General features: G+C 37.1%; 1 protein-coding gene across 6 annotated transcripts in view; it reads right to left on the bottom strand.

Moving 5' to 3' along the window:
• DDHD2 (DDHD domain containing 2) overlaps positions 1-19,313 on the bottom strand; it is a 65,559-nt gene that overhangs the window by 10,806 nt on the left and 35,440 nt on the right. For 3 of the 6 annotated variants that reach the window (XM_039853788.1, XM_039853785.1, XM_039853787.1), the window contains exons 6-11: positions 11,564-11,791; positions 10,618-10,808; positions 9,756-9,845; positions 9,094-9,214; positions 7,810-7,899; positions 1,845-1,980 (exon numbers count right to left, since the gene is read on the bottom strand). In XM_039853788.1, coding sequence (XP_039709722.1) covers positions 1,845-1,980; positions 7,810-7,899; positions 9,094-9,214; positions 9,756-9,845; positions 10,618-10,808; positions 11,564-11,791 — 856 coding nt within the window. Of the gene's footprint in view, positions 1-1,844; positions 1,981-7,809; positions 7,900-9,093; positions 9,215-9,755; positions 9,846-10,617; positions 10,809-11,563; positions 11,792-12,920; positions 13,215-19,313 lie in introns of those variants that run through there. The other 3 variants (XM_039853790.1, XM_039853789.1, XM_039853791.1) reach the window with 3 other exon arrangements.

The raw sequence follows: 19,313 nt of genomic DNA, 5'->3' as shown, positions 1-19,313 counted from the left end.
TTTTAAGCAGAAAACTTAAATACATTCCATAATCTCATCTAAGTTATTATCTAGTTTAGCCTCCAAGCTTAGACTTTAGATATTTAAAGATACAAGAGGCAACTATCAATTTATAGGAAATATGGAAGACAGAAAGATATGTTTAGTGAAGCCAAAGGGATGTAATCAACAAAATTCAGAGTGTAAGAAGCTCTATAACACAAACAACTCAGTTTCTTCAATACATAAATTGCAAGAAAATAAGAGATGGAAAGGTAATCAAGAGATCAAAAGAGACTTAAGACATACCAACTTTTGCAATTTATGAACCTAATTTGGATCTAAATTTAAAATGTGTATAGTGTGCATTCATGTTTGTGTATGTATATGTATGTATGCATATATATAAATCATGGCATTAGACAAGTGGAAATTTGAACTCTTGTATTTGCTGACATTAAGAACTTTTTAGGTGTCATAATGGTGTTATAGTTATATTTTATTAAAAGTCCTTTAAGATATACAAGCTGAAACACAGATGAAATGATATATCTGATTTGATTCAAAAATAGTATGGTGGAGGGATGGGCAGTAGACAGGGGTGTGACAATAGGGATGGGTCAGGACTGGCCATGTGCTGAGGCTTGTTGTGGGTGGGTAATCGTAATCAGTACATGAGGGTTCATTATATATGCTACTTTTGTGTACAGAATTCTCTATAATAAAAAGCTTTTTAAAAAGACAAAAGATACAAGAGAAGTTTTCTAGCTTTCTCAACATTAAAGTTTTTTGATCGCAAGTCAAATGGTAAATGGAATCAGCTCTCAATGCAGAATTTCTAAAAGCTGAAAGAACATAAGATTGCCATATGCCAAGGCAAACAGAACTCATATCTTGCAAAGGAAAACCATACTGACATTGTCTAAATCAACTTCCAGTTAAAACTTTTTCAAAATTCCCAGAAAGATTCCTCAAAGAATCAACAGTTTCTGTAGTTTAGAGAAGGCTAGGTGACCTTAGTCACCTCTGAGCATGAGCTTAAATATGAAAGAATGTGAATTCAATACCTATTAAAAGGAACACCACAATGGCACATGTGGCACATGGAATATGCTCAAATCGTAGAGCAGCATTAAGAACTGAGAAACAGAATCAAGAAAGCAATTTCCAAGACCAGCATGGAAATAATGCTGACTACGTCCTTTATCTTCCAGAGAAGCACTTCCGAGTTCTATCCTAGAACTATATTATGAACACACTTCTTTCTGGAGAACCCATAGCTGAATATTCTTTATATAAGGCAGGCTTCTCTGACATCACCATAAAATTTACAAACAAAACTATTGGGCCTGTAATTTAAGAAAGCCATCACTTAAAAGTTGTTGTACCATTATACCTCAAGTTATAAATGCTAATAATTTGGGGATTTTCCTTTTTTACCAAATTTGGACAAATATCTAAATATGATCACAAAAGGAACAACAAAATACTATGTATATCTTGAGGTAGGTAGGCTTTTGACACCTAAAAATGGAAATGCTTATACACTATAGGAAGAAAGCGATATTTGGTTTTAATGCTAAAGAAATAATAAAGATGTCACCGTAAATACTAATGAGCCAGTAAAACATACTAGAAGAAAATATACACAGCTTTTTATTCCTAACCTGGACTACTTAAACCAAAGGATTAGTTAGCATTTCATAATTTATCTCTAAGAAAAAGACATAAATACAAAAAAAGTTTTGCTGAACAAAATTTTAAATATATAATCAGCTATAGCAGAAATGTCCTTAAGCATATCAATGATCAGATAATATATTGCAATCACAGTTAACAGCTCAAAGATATATGGTATTACTCACACATCCACACCAGTAGAATGCAAAGGGCTGTGCCAGTTCACTGGAAGAAATTCTACCCTTCCAATCTGCTGATTTTCTTGGGCTTTCTTAAAATGCGTTTGTAGCAGATTCAATGAAACACTGCGAAAATCATTAACTGAAAAAGAAAATTAATTTATGTCTCAATAGTGAAGCAATGAATTTGCAGAATTAAGATGCAACCAATCACATAATTATACTCTTATCTAGGTTTGCTTAGAACATGTATTTACTTGAGTCAAAAAACAGCAAAGCATTATTCAGAAAAATTATCATTGCATATAAGAAAAGCTGTTCCTTTAATACAGAACCTGCTTTTACTACATAAAACATTTCATTAAAGTAAAAGCTAACTTCAAAACTTCTATGTTGAGGGACAGAGGGAAGATGGCAGACTAGGTAAAAGCAGGGTTCGTCTCTTCCCAGGACCGCATTGAAATTACACCCAAACTATAAAATAACCAACATGGAAAATCACCTGAAGTCCAGCCAATCATAACACCTACATCTGATAACATAAAGGAGCTATATCGAAGCTGGTAGGAGGGGCGAAGCTGTGAATCGGGCTAGAGCTGCGCAGGTGGTAAAGTTCGCCAAGGGTAAGAGGGGAGGCGGGGAGAACAAGGCTACAGAGGCTCTCCTGAGGGAGATGGGGGTCCTGGTCTCACCTAGGGGCTCTTCAGCATAGGGTCCCAGCCCAGGGAAGAAGAGATTCTAATAATTCTGACTGTAGAAACTGAAGGGGATTCCGACCATCTAAGTGAGACGGAAGGCGAATGAACCCCTAGAAGTTCCCTTGAAGGACCCGTGCAAAGGTTTTCTGACCTGTGGACTCTCACCCTGGATGCCAGCAGTGGGTCAGAGGCTCACACAGGATTCATTCTGAAAAGGCCTCCATTGCCTGGTGTCTGAACGAGGGCTGGAAAGGCAGCCACCATTGTGCCTTAGTCTGGTCCCTCTACCAGGCAAACTACAGACCTCACCAGCTTGACTGTGCAGACCCCTCCCAAAGGACCATTGGGAACCTCTGGTCTGAGAGCTGCATTTCTAATCCCAGAAACAGCAGCCAGCTGCTGTGAGCCACATTTCAGAGATAGGGTCAGGCAGATCGCTGCTGCCAACACAAACTTGGGCAGATATCGGGGACCTTTGGGCTAGTCTCAGACAGCAGCTGGTCTTGCTGTGAGCTGGGTCTTCTTCAGGAACTCACAACAGTTACCAAATATGCAGCAAGACTGAGGCTGAATTGATTTGACTGCCATTGTCTCTCTGAGACCTCACCCCACCCTACCTAAAATTGCCCTAGGGGCCCCATTGACAGTGAACTTCCACAGCCCTGCCCTTCCCCTCCCCTGATCTTCTAATCTACACAGGAAACAAACTTTGGCTGGCACAGGGTGGGCACTGAACCGAAATCAACAGCAGGCAGACCTCTGCTGACTTCAAGAGTTGCAATATTGTGTCCAGGGAACACAGGGGTCTGTGGAAGCCCCCCTGACAGCAGGTCTCACTGTGATCTGTGTCTCACTGTGATCTGTGTCTACAGCAGGAATGCCCAGGCACAGAAGTTGCAGTAAAACTAAGGCTGTACTGGCAGAACGGACCTTGTCTCCTGAGATCCCGCTTCACCCAAGCCACAAAGTGCCTGCAGCCCATTGACAGGCAGCCTCTTGTGCCCTGCTTGGCTCTGGGGTTGAGCAGTTAGAGCAAGCAACAGATCTTGGCTAGCACAGTGAGCGCATTTCAAAAAAAAACAGTTGTGGACAGACCACTGCTGCCTGTATGAGCTGCGATATCTCTTAAGAGGATTGCAGGGGTCTGTATTGGCCTGACAGCCCTTGACTCTCTGAGCTTCTGCCTCATCCAGTACACAAAGTGCCCGCTGCATATTGATAGGCAGCTGCCCCTGCTCTGGAGTAGCGCATTTAAGCCCAGGGTAGGCAGCAGTTGACCTTGCTACGAGTGGAAACTTGTACAGCGAGTCAGAGAGACAGCAAAAGCATGTAAATTGACACTGCAGTGGCAGGGGGAAATTTACTCACTAGACCCAGGAGACTCCCAGGGTCCCTGTGCCACCCCACACACATATCACCCAGAGGCTCATCCAGTTTCAGAGACTTAACGAGCAGCTGATAGGCAGTATCAGGGCTTGAGGAGCACTGGTCCCTCTGCTAAAATGCCATAGGTCAGGGACAGGGGATAACTGAGTGCTGCCTACAGAGGTATCTCTTCCACTTACCTATAGATCCAGCATAGACAACCATCAGCGGATTGTTTTGTAGTTCTTTGTAGTTCTCACCAGGTAGCCCTGAGCAATCAAAAGCAGCGGCTTACCTTGGCCTATGGGGGAGCCCCTCCCATGGGGGCACAAAACCAACACATCTGGAGGCTGGCACCAGACCACAACGGAGCGACTCTTGACTAGCTCCAGTAGGAATACACACACAAGGTGGTTGCAACAAGTACACTAGCCTGCTAGGGCAAATCCCACTCAGTGGAGTCAGCCCCCACACAACAACTCTTATCCTGAGGGTGCAGCCAATTCACACAATTAGTCAGACTGAACATTAATCCCAGCAACTGATCTACTAACAACAATAAAGGCTTGGTGACATCAGAAGATCACACATAACCCACACAAAGGTCACATCCAGAGCTCCTGGCACAAGGGATCAGGTAGAGTGTGCCACGGGGGCACGCAAGACACTTTCCACATTAGGCCATCTGGCCAAGGCTGAGAGACGAAACAAATATTCTTGACACATAGAAACAAACACAGAGAGGCTAATAAAATGAGAAAACAAAGAAATATGCCACGAATGAAACAACAAGAGAAAACGCCAGAAAATAAACTAAATGAAATGGAGACAAGCAACCTACCAGAGACAGAGTTCAGAATAACATTTATAAGGATGCTCAATGAACTTATGGGGAGAATGGATGAGCACAATGAGAACCTCAACAGAGATAGTAAGCATTAAAAAGGACATAGAAACCATAAAAAAAAAAATAGAAAGAAATGAGGAATACAATAATTGAAATGAAGAATACACTAGAAGAATTCAACAGTAGACTGGACATCATACTCAATAGGGAAAGGCTAAAAGCATTTTCCTTAAGATCAGGAACAAGACAAGGATGCCCACTTTCACCACTCCTCTTCAACATTGTATTGGAAGTCTTAGCCATAGCAATAACACAAGAAAGAGAAATAAAAGGCATCCAAATTGGAAAGGAAGAAGTAAAACTCTTGTGATTTGCCAATGACATGATACTATATATAGAGAACCCTAAAGATTCCACCAAAAAACTGTTAGAACTGATCAATGAATTCAGTAAAGTAGCAGGTTACAAAATAAATATTCAGAAGTCAGTGGCATGTTTATACACCAATGATGAACTTTCAGAAAGAGAAATTAAGAAAACAATCCCATTTACAATTGCATCAAAAACTATAAAACATCTGGGAATCAAATTAATTTTCAGAAAATTATAAGTCATTGAAAAAAGAAATTGAAGAAGATACAAATAAATGGAAGCATATACCCTGTTCATGGGTAGGAAGAATCAACATTGTTAAAGTGGCCATACTACCCAAAGCAATCTATAGATTCAATGCAATCCCTATCAAAATACCAATGGCATTTCTCAGAGAGCTAGAACAAATAATCCTAAAATTTATATGGAGCCATAAAGAAAACCAAATAGCCATGGAAATCTAAAGAAAGAATAAAGTTGGAGGTAATCACACTACCTGATATTAAACTATAATACAAGGTTACAGTAATCAAAACAGCATGTTACTGGCATAAAAACAGATACATTGATCAATGGAACAGAACAGAGAGCCCAGAAATAAATCTACACCCATACACTCACTTAATATATGACAAAGGAGATAAGAATATACAGTGGAGTAAAGACAGTCTCTTCAATAAATGGTGTTGGGAAAATTGGACAGATACATGTGAAAAAAGAAGCTGGACCATCTTCTTACACCATATACAAGAATAGACTCAAAATGGATTAAAGACTTAAATGTAAGACCCAAACCATAAAACTTGTAGGAAAAAACATAGGCAGTAAACTCTCTGATGTTACTAACAGGAATTTCTTTTCAGATATATCTCCTCAGGCAAGAGAAACAAAAGAAAAAATAAACAATGGGACTACATCAAACTAAAAAGTTTCTGTACAGCAAAGGTAACCATCAACAAAACAAAAAGACAACTGACTGGGAGAACATATTTGCTAATTATGCATCTGATAAGGGGTTAAAATCCAAAATTTATAAAGAACTTATACAACTCACAAACGATCCAATTAAAAAATGGGCAGAAGACCTGAACAGATATTTCTCCAAAGAGGAAATACAGATGGCTAACAGACATGTGAAAAGATGCTCAAGGTCACTAATCATCAGAGAAATGCAAATTAAAACCACAATAAGATATAACCTCACACCTGTCAGAATGGCTATCATCAATAAATCAAATAACAGCAAGTGTCGGTGAGGATGTGGAGAAGAGGGAACCCTCATACATTGTTGGTAGGATTGCAAATTGGTAGAGCTGCTATGGAAAACAGTATGGAGGTTTCTCAAAAAATTAAAAATGGATATACCTTTTGACCCAGCAATTGCACTTCTGGATATTTATCCAAAGAAAATCAAAATAATAATTCATAAAGATCCATGCACTCCAATATTCATGGCAGCACAATTTACAATAGCCAAGATATGGAAGCAACCTAAATGCCCATCAACAGATGACTGGATAAAGAAATGATGGTTTATATATACAATATTACTCAGCCATTAAAAAAAATGAAATCCTACCATTTGCAACAACGTGGATGGACCTAGAGGTTATTATGCTGAGTGAAATAAGTCAGACAGAGAAAGATAAATACCATATGATTTCACTTATATGTGGAAACTAAGGAAAAGAACAAATTAATCACAAACAGACTCACAAAAATAGTGGTCAATTTGGTGACAGAGGGGAGGGGGTTTGGGGGCTAGGAGAATGGGGTGAAGAATTAAAGTACAAATTAATAGTTGGGCATGAGGATGGGGAGCACAGCACAGGGAATGCAGTTAGCATTAATATGATGGATAAGTGGAGGGCCAGGGGAGGGAGGGAGCAATTGGGGAAATCGTTTTATGAACAATATAGATGTCTAACCAATGTACTGTATACTTGAAACTAATTTAAATAAATAAATTTATTTAAAAAAAAAAAACAAAAAACCTGTGTCATGGGAACTGTTTCAATTTAAAAAACGAAAAGGAAAAATATCACATAACTATGTCAGTTGGCTTTCCAGTAGTCAGATTCCTAGTCTAACTTTCTGGTTCTTATAAACAACAACTATCCAATATTTTAGATTAAGAAAAAGTACACTGCTGTTTGAAATTCATATTACATCAATCTTAACCTTCTAAGAACATTTATGCATAGAAGCATTAGCCAGTAGGGTAAGACTCCCAAATTGGGACAATTAGACTTTGAATACTATCAAGTTTTAGGATATTACTTTTCAAGATCAAGTTATACTAATGACCTAAATATTCAAATTAGAATATCAAGAGGTTTATCACAGTATGAATTACAAATATAACTGAAGCTTCTGTTATTCATTAAACTATATCATCTTTATGGTCCTTTTAAATTTGTAATGTGTAGACACAGGACCATCATCTCATAAAAACTATTTTATAAGGATTAAGGGTTGTTCACTCAAGAATTATTAGCTAAGAGTATAAACTATTAGCCTAAGGAATTTACTAGTACTTTAGGTCTAAGCTGGGAAGCTTTTCTACCTTGCCATCTGCCTTTAGCTCTCCAAATCTTATTATGCAGCTACGACAACAGACTAAAGACAACGCTTTAACTCAGCTCACAGGAGCACTCATATTCCCTTTAAATGATCTTTGCAAACCTACCACATTGTACAATGCTGCGAAAGCGGAGATCACAAGCTGGTCCAATCCCATGGACTACAAAAACCAAGTGGTCTATTTGTAAAGGTTCCCCTATAAATGAAATTGAAAAGAAAAATTATTCTAAATATCTAGTCATGTATTCTAAAATCAAACACAATGAATAGGTTATAAAGATAGGCAAGTTAAAATATAAGCAGATAATTTAAAGGACACAAAATAATCCTATATATAACTACTGAGTAAAAAAACAGTGATTTTCCTTTGTTTCTAATTTACCTTAAAAAAGTCTGTGAAAAAGTTTTTTAGGTTTTTTTAAACTTTTCACTTTGAAATAACTTCAATCTTTAAAGAAAACTTGAAAGAATAGTACAGAAACTCTCATGTACTTTTTACAGATTCGACACTTTAACATTTATCACATTTGCTTTATTATTCTCTTTTTTTTTTCTCTCCCTCTCTCTTTATGTATATTTGTATATACACACATTTATTTTTCTGAATCATTTGGGAGCAGGTTACATATACCATCAGCTTGCACACATCATACATCCCTCTTTAAACCTTTAATATTTTAATGTGTATTTCCTAAGAATATTCTCTTTCTTATGTAACCACAGTGCAGTTATTGAATTCAGGCAATTTCAATTATAAAATAAAAAAATTATAAAATAATTTTATATAACAGTCCATTTTTTATCAATTGTACCAATAACATCACGTATGTATTTGAAGCCTAAAATTTTTAAACCCATCTTTTTAAATTATAGTTAAGTCTAAGACTTTGTCCAAGAGACATACCTCCTCTGCACGATAAAAAGGAATTTCATAATCCAGTTAAATATATTATAAAACCAACCATAAATGATCCTAGCTAGATAGCAATGGATAACCATCAAGGTCCTACTGAAAAATAATTTCCCTAGTTGAAAATCTTCAACAGGAATTACCAGGACTAAATTTCTAATCAAATAGGTAGAATCACACTTCTTAGAATGAGGACTAAATCAGTTCATCTGTACTGAGTGAATTCCTGATTAGTACTACCAAATTTTACCCATCTCACCACATATACTTAGCAACTTTAAATTATAGTAATCTTTAAAAAAGATTTTTGTATCTATTAAGATTCTTAATAGATGAAGTGATGCTGACCTTAACTCAGAATAAGCTCATGTGATTAAAGATCGTTTATAAGCCATGAGGTAATCCAAATCCATAGAAAAAGGTCACAATTTAAGTCATAAACTAATAAGTATATCAGAAGAAATTAATGATTAATCTTACCACAATGAATGTCAACAGAGATGTTCTCAACCCCTCTCTTCACTGTTCTTGGTCGACCCTGCTCAGTGGGTGTTGAACCCCATTCATCCGACCCCGCAACTGGCTGGTAATGCACCATAAGCTTAAATAGAAAAAATCAGAGCAATAAAGATATTCTACATTAAAGACATCTATATTTATACAATCTGAGGGGCAGGAGCATATCTTTCAAAACATAGTACATAGTTGAATCTCAACTAGAGTTTTGATATGCAACTCTTACAGCTTGAAATGAGAACCCTGAAAATACACTAGGCTAATACTGTACACTTTAAAAATCTTATAATTTTATTGGTCAATTATACCTCAATAAAGCTAAAAAAAATATATCAGGCTAACAGACTTTCAGCAGTACCCTATACATGGAAGACATGCCACATAATGTATCAGTGATATTCTTAATCTACAGTGGCATAATTTTCCCTAAGAAAATTCTTTTGTTTTAACTGAAAATAAAAATAGTGGCTACAAGTTTTAAGTATCATAATTGTGAACATAATATAAAAATTCCCAAAGGTTACCCAAAATAGAATCCCTAGGAAAAAGAAACAAATTAAGTTCTCCTCGGTAATGCAATTAACCTTTAATCCAAACATGAGGGAAAGGCTTTTAATTTGCTTTACCTTTGGATTGTGTAATATAATAATTTCTCTGTTGGGAGACTCCAGTTTCTTTTTCCATTCATCCAGAGTTACAGCAAGCATGTAAGTTTCCTTAAAAGGAAACACATTTCATTATATTTCCCTTATAGCTTTTCTATTAAAACTTTTTCATAAGAATACTGCTAGATAAACAATTACAATAAGAATATCCTACTCCAATTTATCAATTTTATTTTAAAATTCTTTTAAATTATGACAGATAATAGTATAGGACAAATTTAAAAAAATCATTCCTACTTCTATCAGCTAGACGGGTGATAAATGTTCACATTATGATATATTGCTTTCAATAATAATTAATGTATATTTTCCATAAAATTAGGAATGTATTACATATATAGCTTTTCATCTTGATTTGTGAAGTTTATTTTAAAATACAATAGATAATAGTTCAAGACTAAGAAAAAAATCATTCCTAATTTCATCATCTAGAGATAATCATTGTTCACATATTGATATTTCTTTCAATAATATTAACGTCTTACTCCAATTTAAAGAAAGCAAATTTCACATTGTTTTCAGAGCAAGAAAAATAAAAGGCAAAAAATAATCCTGTGGTCATAGTTGAAATATTAACAATGATCACCATTAGAGGAAAACATTTTAAATTTAAAAGCATAACTGTTTCCATAGTATATTTTAAAATCTGAAAACAAAACTACTTTATCCTGAAACTAACTTGCAAAAATAAATGCTATAATCTGTGATGCAGACAGAACCAAACTTTTTCTGGAAAATTCACAAAATAAGTCACAAGAGAAAGAAAAGATTATTAAATAAGAAAAAAATGAAGAAAAAGTATAAAAAACGGTTAAAGGAATACCTCTAATACTTGGCTGAAGCTCTCCGGGTAGGGAACATACTTATTATCTTTGTCTCCCTTGTAAAACCAGGTACATCGTCTTACTTCTGATGCTAGCTCATCCCAGTATACTGCATACCGCATTCTCTCCCCTAAATGAACATCATATCTGCCCCCATCGGTGGGAACAACTCTCCCATTACAATCTTTTCCTATTAAGTATTGAAAAGAGGAAAAAAAGTATACATATCAAAATAAACCTCCTAAAACACAATTTTGAGTTATACTGTAAATAATGTTATGAAACATATGAGTGAATAGTTTCTACTGTGCTAAACAGTAAACAAAATGGAATTTAATTATCTTTTTTTCACTAACTACAAAGTGTCAAAACCATTTCTGGTTTTAATAAAACACTAAAAAAATAATACCGAAACACTATTTTGTTCTTTTTCTGAGGAAAGACAGTATTATCCCTTAAAAAAAAAAAGTTTAAAGAAAAGTACATAAGAAGGCTTTTCTGAATTTTTTGCTTGAGGAATCAAAAAGTAAATTAATGACCATGACTGTCATGATGATAAAGTACTAACTACCATCATGTCCCATAAAGAAAAACAAGGGACAAGTTGAAGAGAATTCATTCTTTTGCAATGTGAATGTGACACCGTTTCCCCCACTCTTTATAAACGAAACTGAAACATAAGCTAGAACTTAAGAAATATTATTGGATAACCATGCAGAAATTATAATAGGTACTGTTTTCAAAATACAGACCAAATTCTTAAATGTTATAAATTGGCTGGGTAGTAATAGAGCTTATATATAAAAATGCTAAGAGGGATGACTAGAAAAAATCTAAAATTTATTTTTAATAGCACTCACTATAAAAACAAGGACTAATTGTATTACAGTTTGAGAGAGATGACAGTAAGTCTTTGTCTACCACCACTTATCATTTTCATCTTACCAGAGCCATATGCCTCTTCCAGCAGCTGTGAATCCTCTGAATTGAAAGGAATCCATGTCTCCTTAGAATCTATTATCTTACAATAAAACCAATGAGGAGAAACTGGTTCATACAAACTGCTAGCATCCATGTCTATTAGCTCAAAGGAACTACATGAGTTTGGTGATGGGGTTGGATCTGAGTGAGGCAACTGTTCCTGGTGTGATTCCACTGATGACATTTCGCTCTCTAAAAGACAAAAGAAAACTATCAGAAAAAAATATTTTCTTTCTATTAACAGTGTAATTGTTGACACACACACAACTGATCATTTTAAGGAGTCATTTCTGCAAAAACAACAACGATCCAAGGGGACTAACAGATTTTGGTGGAGGAGGAGAGGGCTTTAAACAAAAATGCTTCCTGTAGTCATATGCCCACTTTGTACTGATCTCCCAATTCTCTCAGAAAACCGCATGGTTTTAATTAGACAACAAACAGGTTATAAAACAAACCAAGAAACACAAAAAGCACACGTTCAAAAACTTGATTGCAACAAAACACTTTAACCCAATTTCCAATCTAAGTCTAGTGCCAAAGACAAAAAATTTACTCCATCTTAATAACACCTAGGTTTTAGGCTCCAGACTCCTATTATTACACATTTACATGATTATTGGAATATTTCTGTTGATTCCTGAAGTGTGCTTAAAATGAGAAATGTGGTAAATTCTGAAAACACGAATCCTTGCTTAGGGGCCACTGTGCGCACTTTCGCAACCACTGGTACCGTCCACGTCTCTGGTAAAAAGTAACAAGTGATCTCAAAAGCCTCCTTCCCTCAAAGACGACTGGAACCTGTGTTTCTCTCCCTTCAGCAGTAAAACCTAACACTGCATACGTCAAAAGTCTACTCAAGCTCCTCCGAGGGAAGTGAGCACGATTACCCGTATCGCAGCAGTGAGCGCAGCGGGATGGCAAACACCTGGTCTTTTTCTGAGCGAATGCTCTCCAGGCTTCCAGCCACTTTATCCTAGCAGAAATTTACCTCAGTCACCGTGGAGTGTCCTTTCTCCCTTACGACCCCCGGCCTCCTGCAGCTCTGATGTGGGACCTCAGAACTCAAGGACTTGTCTCCTCCCGCCTCCAGCCACCAAGGAAACAAGGTAATTTGGGGCGCAGTCGATGCAAAGAGGGGCCCGAGCTGCTTCCATGGAACCGAAGTCACCCCCACCTCACTGGGGCTGGTTCTCCCATCACCCCCATTCACTGTCTCCCGCATCGCGTTCTTCTCCACCCCTGGCATCTCCATCCCGCAGTGCCTCCAACCCGCAGCCCAGTTGGGCCTCACTCGGTCCAGCCGCCCACCCCAACACACCGTCACGGACTCACTTGGCAGCCCTGCTGCCTTTCACGCTCTCCTGCCCTCGCTGAGAGGAGCACGACATGTCCCAGCGGCGGCCTTTACCCCGAGCCCAGGCAGGGCGGAGCAGGGCGGAGCCTGCGGCTCCGCCAGGCTCGCGCCCAGCACTGGGCTCCACCGCGCTCCCAGCGGGTGAGCAGCAGGCCAGGCTGCCAAGAGCAGAGGCGAGGTGTTTTGGACCGCGGCGCGAAAGCGACGGGTGAGGAGAGAAGGGCCGCAGGGAGACTACCAGGAAGTGTCGCGAGAGACTGAGGGAATCGCGCGAGATGTGGCTCTTCCCTGCGGGCAGGGAGCGGGAGTGCTGGACTTGTGGGTGGTACGTGCGGCGTGTCCTCCACTCCGAGCCAGCGCACGGTATGAGGCTGGAGGTCTTTAAAAGGCAAGAATGAGGAAGAAGAGATCACAGCCGTAAGAGCATGGAGAATGTCAGTCAGAAAGGAGGAAAGCCCAGCCTCACTTAAAAGATGAAAAAACGGGCCTCCTGACCCGCTGGTACTCTGGCTAACCCTAACCCTACCAAAATGCCAGGGAAGGTGTGGGAACCCATGGGAGATGCTGGGATGCCACGCCCCTGGTGAAAAATAGGATGATAGGATGCTATCAGCAGCTGTGTCTCTCCAGACCTCCACTTCTGGGTGCTTAGGAGAATGGATACAACTGTCATTGGCAAGGGGAAAAAAAGTGGGCTTTGCCCACTCATCCTTTCGTTTATTATAGGATTTAGAGCCTGACAAAAAGATATCTCTAAAAAATGTAGAGGTGAGCTTGACAGGATTTAAAAGCTGCGAGGGAGGCTGGAGATGAGATATTTTCGTCCCAACAAGATGACATAATTGAGGTGAAAAGTTTAAACGAATTTCCCACAGTCATGAAGCTGAATAGCAGCCTTGCCCAGCTCTCCTGAGTATTGTTTTCTGGAAGACCTCAATTCTTTTGGGGGAAATAACTGAATAATAAGATACTTTCCTATTTTCTAACTAGATTACAAGGCAAGGGTTTAGGGAATGTTTTTCAGTTTTATTTCTTCAGAAACCGAGAAAAAGGAAGCCAAAAGGGAATTTTTATAAAATTAATTTTCCCATAGGTTAACCACCATACACAAATATTCACAAGTTTATACCTTCTCCTCAAATTTATAACACTTAAATAAATTTTATTCTCTTCAGAGGATGAAGAAAGCCAGGACTGTGTCCCCTTCTCTAGGATCTTGTCAGATGATTAGTTAATATCATAGACTATAATAGTAACTAGTCATTTCTGAGTCTGCATTCTAGGTACAGGTGTAAGCATTTTACAAGTATAATCCTATTTAGTCCTCACAGCAACCTGATGAAGTAGGTACTATAGTTAATCCTATTTGCAGAGGTAAAATGACTCACTCAAAGCCATACTACCAGCAAACAGAACCGAAATTATAAAAGTCTGTCTTCAGAGCCTGCACCTAAGTAACTCACCTGAAATCTGAGTCAGTTAAGTGACAAAACTGGAGCTTCAATTTTAGTTTTCTATCTCCAAGTGACAGAACTGGAACTTCAATTTAGGTCTTCTATCCCCAAGTCCCACTGAAGCCTCTATACCAGCTGTTCTGTTATTTGTTTCAGAATCCACTTATAATCTATTGAGGACCCTAAAGAGTATTGTTTATGTAGGTCATATCTATCACTATTTACTAGAAATTAAAACAACTTTAAATGTTTAATAAGTCATTTAAGAATACAGTAAACAATTTCATGTAAATATTTTTATAGAAAAATAACTTTTCCAAAATAATTTTAAAATCAGAGAAAATAACATTGCTTCACATTTTTGTAAATTTTAATGTCTTGCTTATCAAAAATGGTTAGATTCTCATATTTCTCTTCTGCATTTAATGCTACAATTTTAGTTTTCATTGAAGTACATAAAGACAATCTAGCCTCAACTATGTAGTTGGAGAAAGAAAATGTTTAATAGCCTTTTCGGACAAATGTGAATATTTTTAATACTACACTAAAATTTAACAAATAGTAGCTTTTTAAAAGTTATTTGCAATGTGGAATCTGAAAATATATCAATGAACTTTTGTACTCTGATACATTAAAATCCACTGGTCTGTCTTGCACTTTGATGGACCTTTTGCCCATAAATGATTTATGACATCAGGCATTGGTCATTTGGAAAATATCAGTTCACTTAAGATATGCAGTCTTCCAAATGTTAACACATTTCTTAACACTATATATATTTTTAATTACATATTTTAAATATAAATATATATATATATATTTATATATATTTTAAATACCACTGCTCTCAGAAAAATCTTTTAAGTATTGGGAAGGTGTCAAAGTTTTCCAAAACTACTTTTTTCTTGACAGTCAGATTTCATCATTGGCAACAAATAGTTGTTTTCCTTGAAGTGACAAGCTCACTTTGTTTTCATGGGGATTCAGAAGAGCCACCCCAAGGTGTGCTTCAGTGATATGTAGATTATTTTGAGCTAAAGGTAGCTGACCCTGTGGGCTCAAGAGAAGCATCTTGCCCCACCCCACCCCCCTTTAACTATCTAGAGGAATTTGAATGAGGAGGCTTGCCCATAGTAAGAGATTACCGGACATAACCTTTTTGGACCTATCTATATGGAAGGGCAAACTACTAATCACTGACATGTGTTCTCCCTATAATAACCTGAAGGCACAATGTACCCTACCTCCCCTCTAGCTCAGAATGTTTTATATACCCATTTTTCCTGTCTTTGAACCTCTCACATATGTGGAGGGTCTGTGACTCTCATGTATGTAGAGTTCCTGTGCACACAAAATTAAATTTGATTTTCTCTTGTCATCTGTTGATTTGATTCAGCCAGCCAAAAGAACCAGAGGAAGAAAAGGGGAATTTTCCCCCTTCCCCACATTTTCAAGAAAAGTTCTACCAAATACTTAAATCTGAATAACCTTATAACCAGTTTGTCAGTTGTGCTTTCAAATAAAAATAATGTTCCATTAAAAAAGAGTAGCTAATTCAATTGCCAATTCAAATAATCAGTGCTTTTTCCTCAAGAGACCAGTGTACTATCTCAATCATTGTATTGTCCACTGCCATGCATTCAGAATAAAAATAGTACAGTTTCACTTAAGGATACCCCTTTTTCCTTTCTGTCTTTGAACCTCAGGTTCCCAAGAAGGCCCAGTAGGTAAGTAGTTTAAAAGGGAAAGAAGGTCTTATGGTATTTCTCAAAAAACACCAATTAATTTCACTGGCTATTGTTTGCAGTTGCATATCAAATTTACCAGAAAAGACTTAAAAGGTAAAATCCGAAATAAACTCTACTTTTTCCCTTTCAATTCTCTAGTGCAGGAGGCAGGAAACTTTTTTCTATAAAGGACCAAATAAATATTTTAGGCTCTGTGGGACATAAGGTTTCTGTCATAACTAATCAGTTCCCCGGTAGTAGCCCAAAGCAGCCAGAGACAATACGTAAACCAATGAGTATGGCTGTGTCCCATTAAAACTTTATTTACAAAAAGAGGCAATGAGTTAAATTTGGTCTCTTAAAAAAAATTTTGGTCTTTAGTGGTAGTTGGCTGACTCCATGCTCTAATGCAAAAGTTAATGCTAATGCTAATGGCCAATAAGTTGCCTAAAGAGCAAAAGCAAGAGTCTGAGGGTCATGACACAACTGGATTTCATATCCAAAGTCGGAATAATTTTAGGCATCAATTTTGAATTCCCATTTCTTTCTAGAATAAACCATAATTCAATATTCAAAAAGTATGTGCTGAGTGCCAATCAAGGCATTAGGTGGTACAAGGATACAGTTTTTAGAGGCAGAAGTCCTCAATCTCTGGCGGACACCTAGGCTTCCAGAGTTGAGAAAACTCCACAGTTGTCTCTGATGCTCTCTAAGTATAAAACAAGACCAGGGCTTAGGGCTGTGACAAGGATTCTCAAACTCTAATGAATGGGAGGGTATGCTAATATATTCTTTAAGATGTAGATTTCCAAATACAACACCTAGAGATTCTGTATCAGAGAGGTCACAAATCTACATATTGATCAATATACAGACTACTACTGTGAGGCAAAGTACTTAAATCAGGAAACTATAATTTCAGCTGTACCACTTGTACGTAAAATATGAGAACTAGAAGGAAACTTAGAGACATCCAATGTGATGTTCTCTTCCAGTCCAAAGATGGTGATATTTCTAAGTCCATAAACCATTCATGAAAATGCACTTCCTTACTCTATAGCCACAACTGAATAGTTCTTGCCCTTAACTTGAATAATCTTAGTTGCTTTTTTACTTTGAGGAAAGTGATTTATACTTTCCTTATGATTTCCGTCTTAATTCATTGAGGGCTGTTTGTTTTGAGAGCTGATAACGTGGTAACTTCAGTTTAAGCTGTGCAGCAAGGTGGCTCTCCTCTAGCCAGAAGAGGTTTCCATCAAGCCGTGGTTTCCTCTTAGCTAGGGTTGTCAGATTGAGCAAATGTAAATGGAGCAAATACAAATGTAAAATATAACACTTTTAGAAAGAAAAAAGAAAAAAAGAAAATCTTCAAGAATTGGGGCAAGGAGTGTTTAGAGACCTGACACCAAAAGTCCGAACTTAAAAGTAAAAACTAATAGGATTTCATCAAAATTTAAAACTTTTGCTCTGTGACTCTTAAAAAGGCAAGCTACAAACTGGGATAAAATATGTACAAACCACAAATCCAAAAGAGGACTAATATCTAAAAAACATAAAGAATCCTTAAAATTCAGTAGTGAAAATACAAAGATTGGAGTCCAAATTTGATTTCGATACCATTCTTCAATAAGAGGAACTGGGGCTTCTTGGAGAAATAACTGATTCTAGAACTAGAACAGGAAAGTACTCTAAGCAGGGTCAGGCCTGGTTAGTACTTGGATGGGAGACCACCTAGGAAGACCAGGTGCTGTAGGCGTAAAAAATTAAAAAATAAGGTATTGTAAACTGACAAGGTCCTTGCAATCTGTGAGGTCAACCAAGGGTTGCCTCGCCTAAAAAAAAAAAAAGAAAAAGGAGAAACTTGACAAACACTACCTCAGCCAGGTGATTAAGTTTAACGTCATAGTATAAGGTATGCTGATAGTATAGATACACTTGATAAAAGATGAGAAGGGCACTTACCTCAGTGATCCTCCTCCCAAAAACCTGTAGCCCCAGTGTAATTATGAGAAAAAATCAGACAAATCCCAGTTGAAGGTCATTCTACAAAATATCTGATCAGAACTCCTCAAGACTGTCAAAGTCATCAAAAATGAGAAAATTCTGAAAAACTGTCACAGCCAAGAGGCTCCTAAGGAGATAAGACTAAATGTAATGTGGTATACTTCATGAGGTCCTGGAAAAGGATGTTAGGTAAAAACTAAGAAAATGTTTAGTTTTTAATTAATAAGACTATCAATATTGGTCCATTAATGGTCACAAATGTACAAAACTAATTTAAAGTGTTAATAATAGGATGTGGGATATATGGAAAGTCTGTAGTATATCACAATTTTTCTGTAAATCTAAACTATTCTAAAATAAGAAGTTTATTAAAATAAGTCTGTTAGAAAATAGGCAAAGACATGCACATACTTTCATGGAAGAGTATATACAGAAGGTAAATAAGTACATAAAAGGATGTTCAACATCATTAACCATTAAGGAAATGCAAATAAAACCACAATGAGATATTATTATTCACCTATCAGAATGGCTGAAATAAAAAAAGTAGTGACACCAAATACTGGCAAGGATGCACAGAAATTCATAATACATTACTGGTGGAAATGTAAAATGGTATAGCCACTCTAGAAAAGTTTGGTAGTTTCTTAAAAAATTAAACGTGCAAACTACCATACTGTACTCCTAGGCATTTATCCCAAAGAAATGAAAACTATGTCCACACCAAAACCTGTACATGAACATAGCAGCTTTATTTATAATAGCTCCCAAATGGAAACAACCCAGATGTCCTTCAACAGGTGAACAGTTAAACTGTGGTATATCCATATCATAGACTACTCCTTGGTAATAAAAAAAAAAGGACTATTGATACAGAAAACAACTTGGCTGAATCACAAGAAAATTATGCTGAGCGAAAAAAAAGCAATCTGTAATGGTTACATACTGTACAATTCTTATATAACATTCTTGAAATGACACAATTTAGAAATGGAGAATAGATTAGTGGTTACCAGGGGTTTAGTATGGAGAAGCAGGTAAGGCTATAAAAGGTCAGCAAGAGGAATAACTGTGGCGATATGATGTAATTGTTCTGTATCTTGACAGTATAAATGTCAATATCCTAGTTGTGACATTGCAGTAAAATTTTGCAAGATGCCATCACTGAGAAA

This window comes from Pteropus medius, unplaced genomic scaffold (assembly GCF_902729225.1).
Source record: "Pteropus medius unplaced genomic scaffold, Ma_sr-lr_union100, whole genome shotgun sequence".
NCBI classification, from domain to species: Eukaryota; Metazoa; Chordata; class Mammalia; order Chiroptera; family Pteropodidae; genus Pteropus; species Pteropus medius.
The sequence above is the reverse complement of the archived record's forward strand: the minus strand, read 5'-3'. Positions and strand labels throughout refer to the sequence as shown.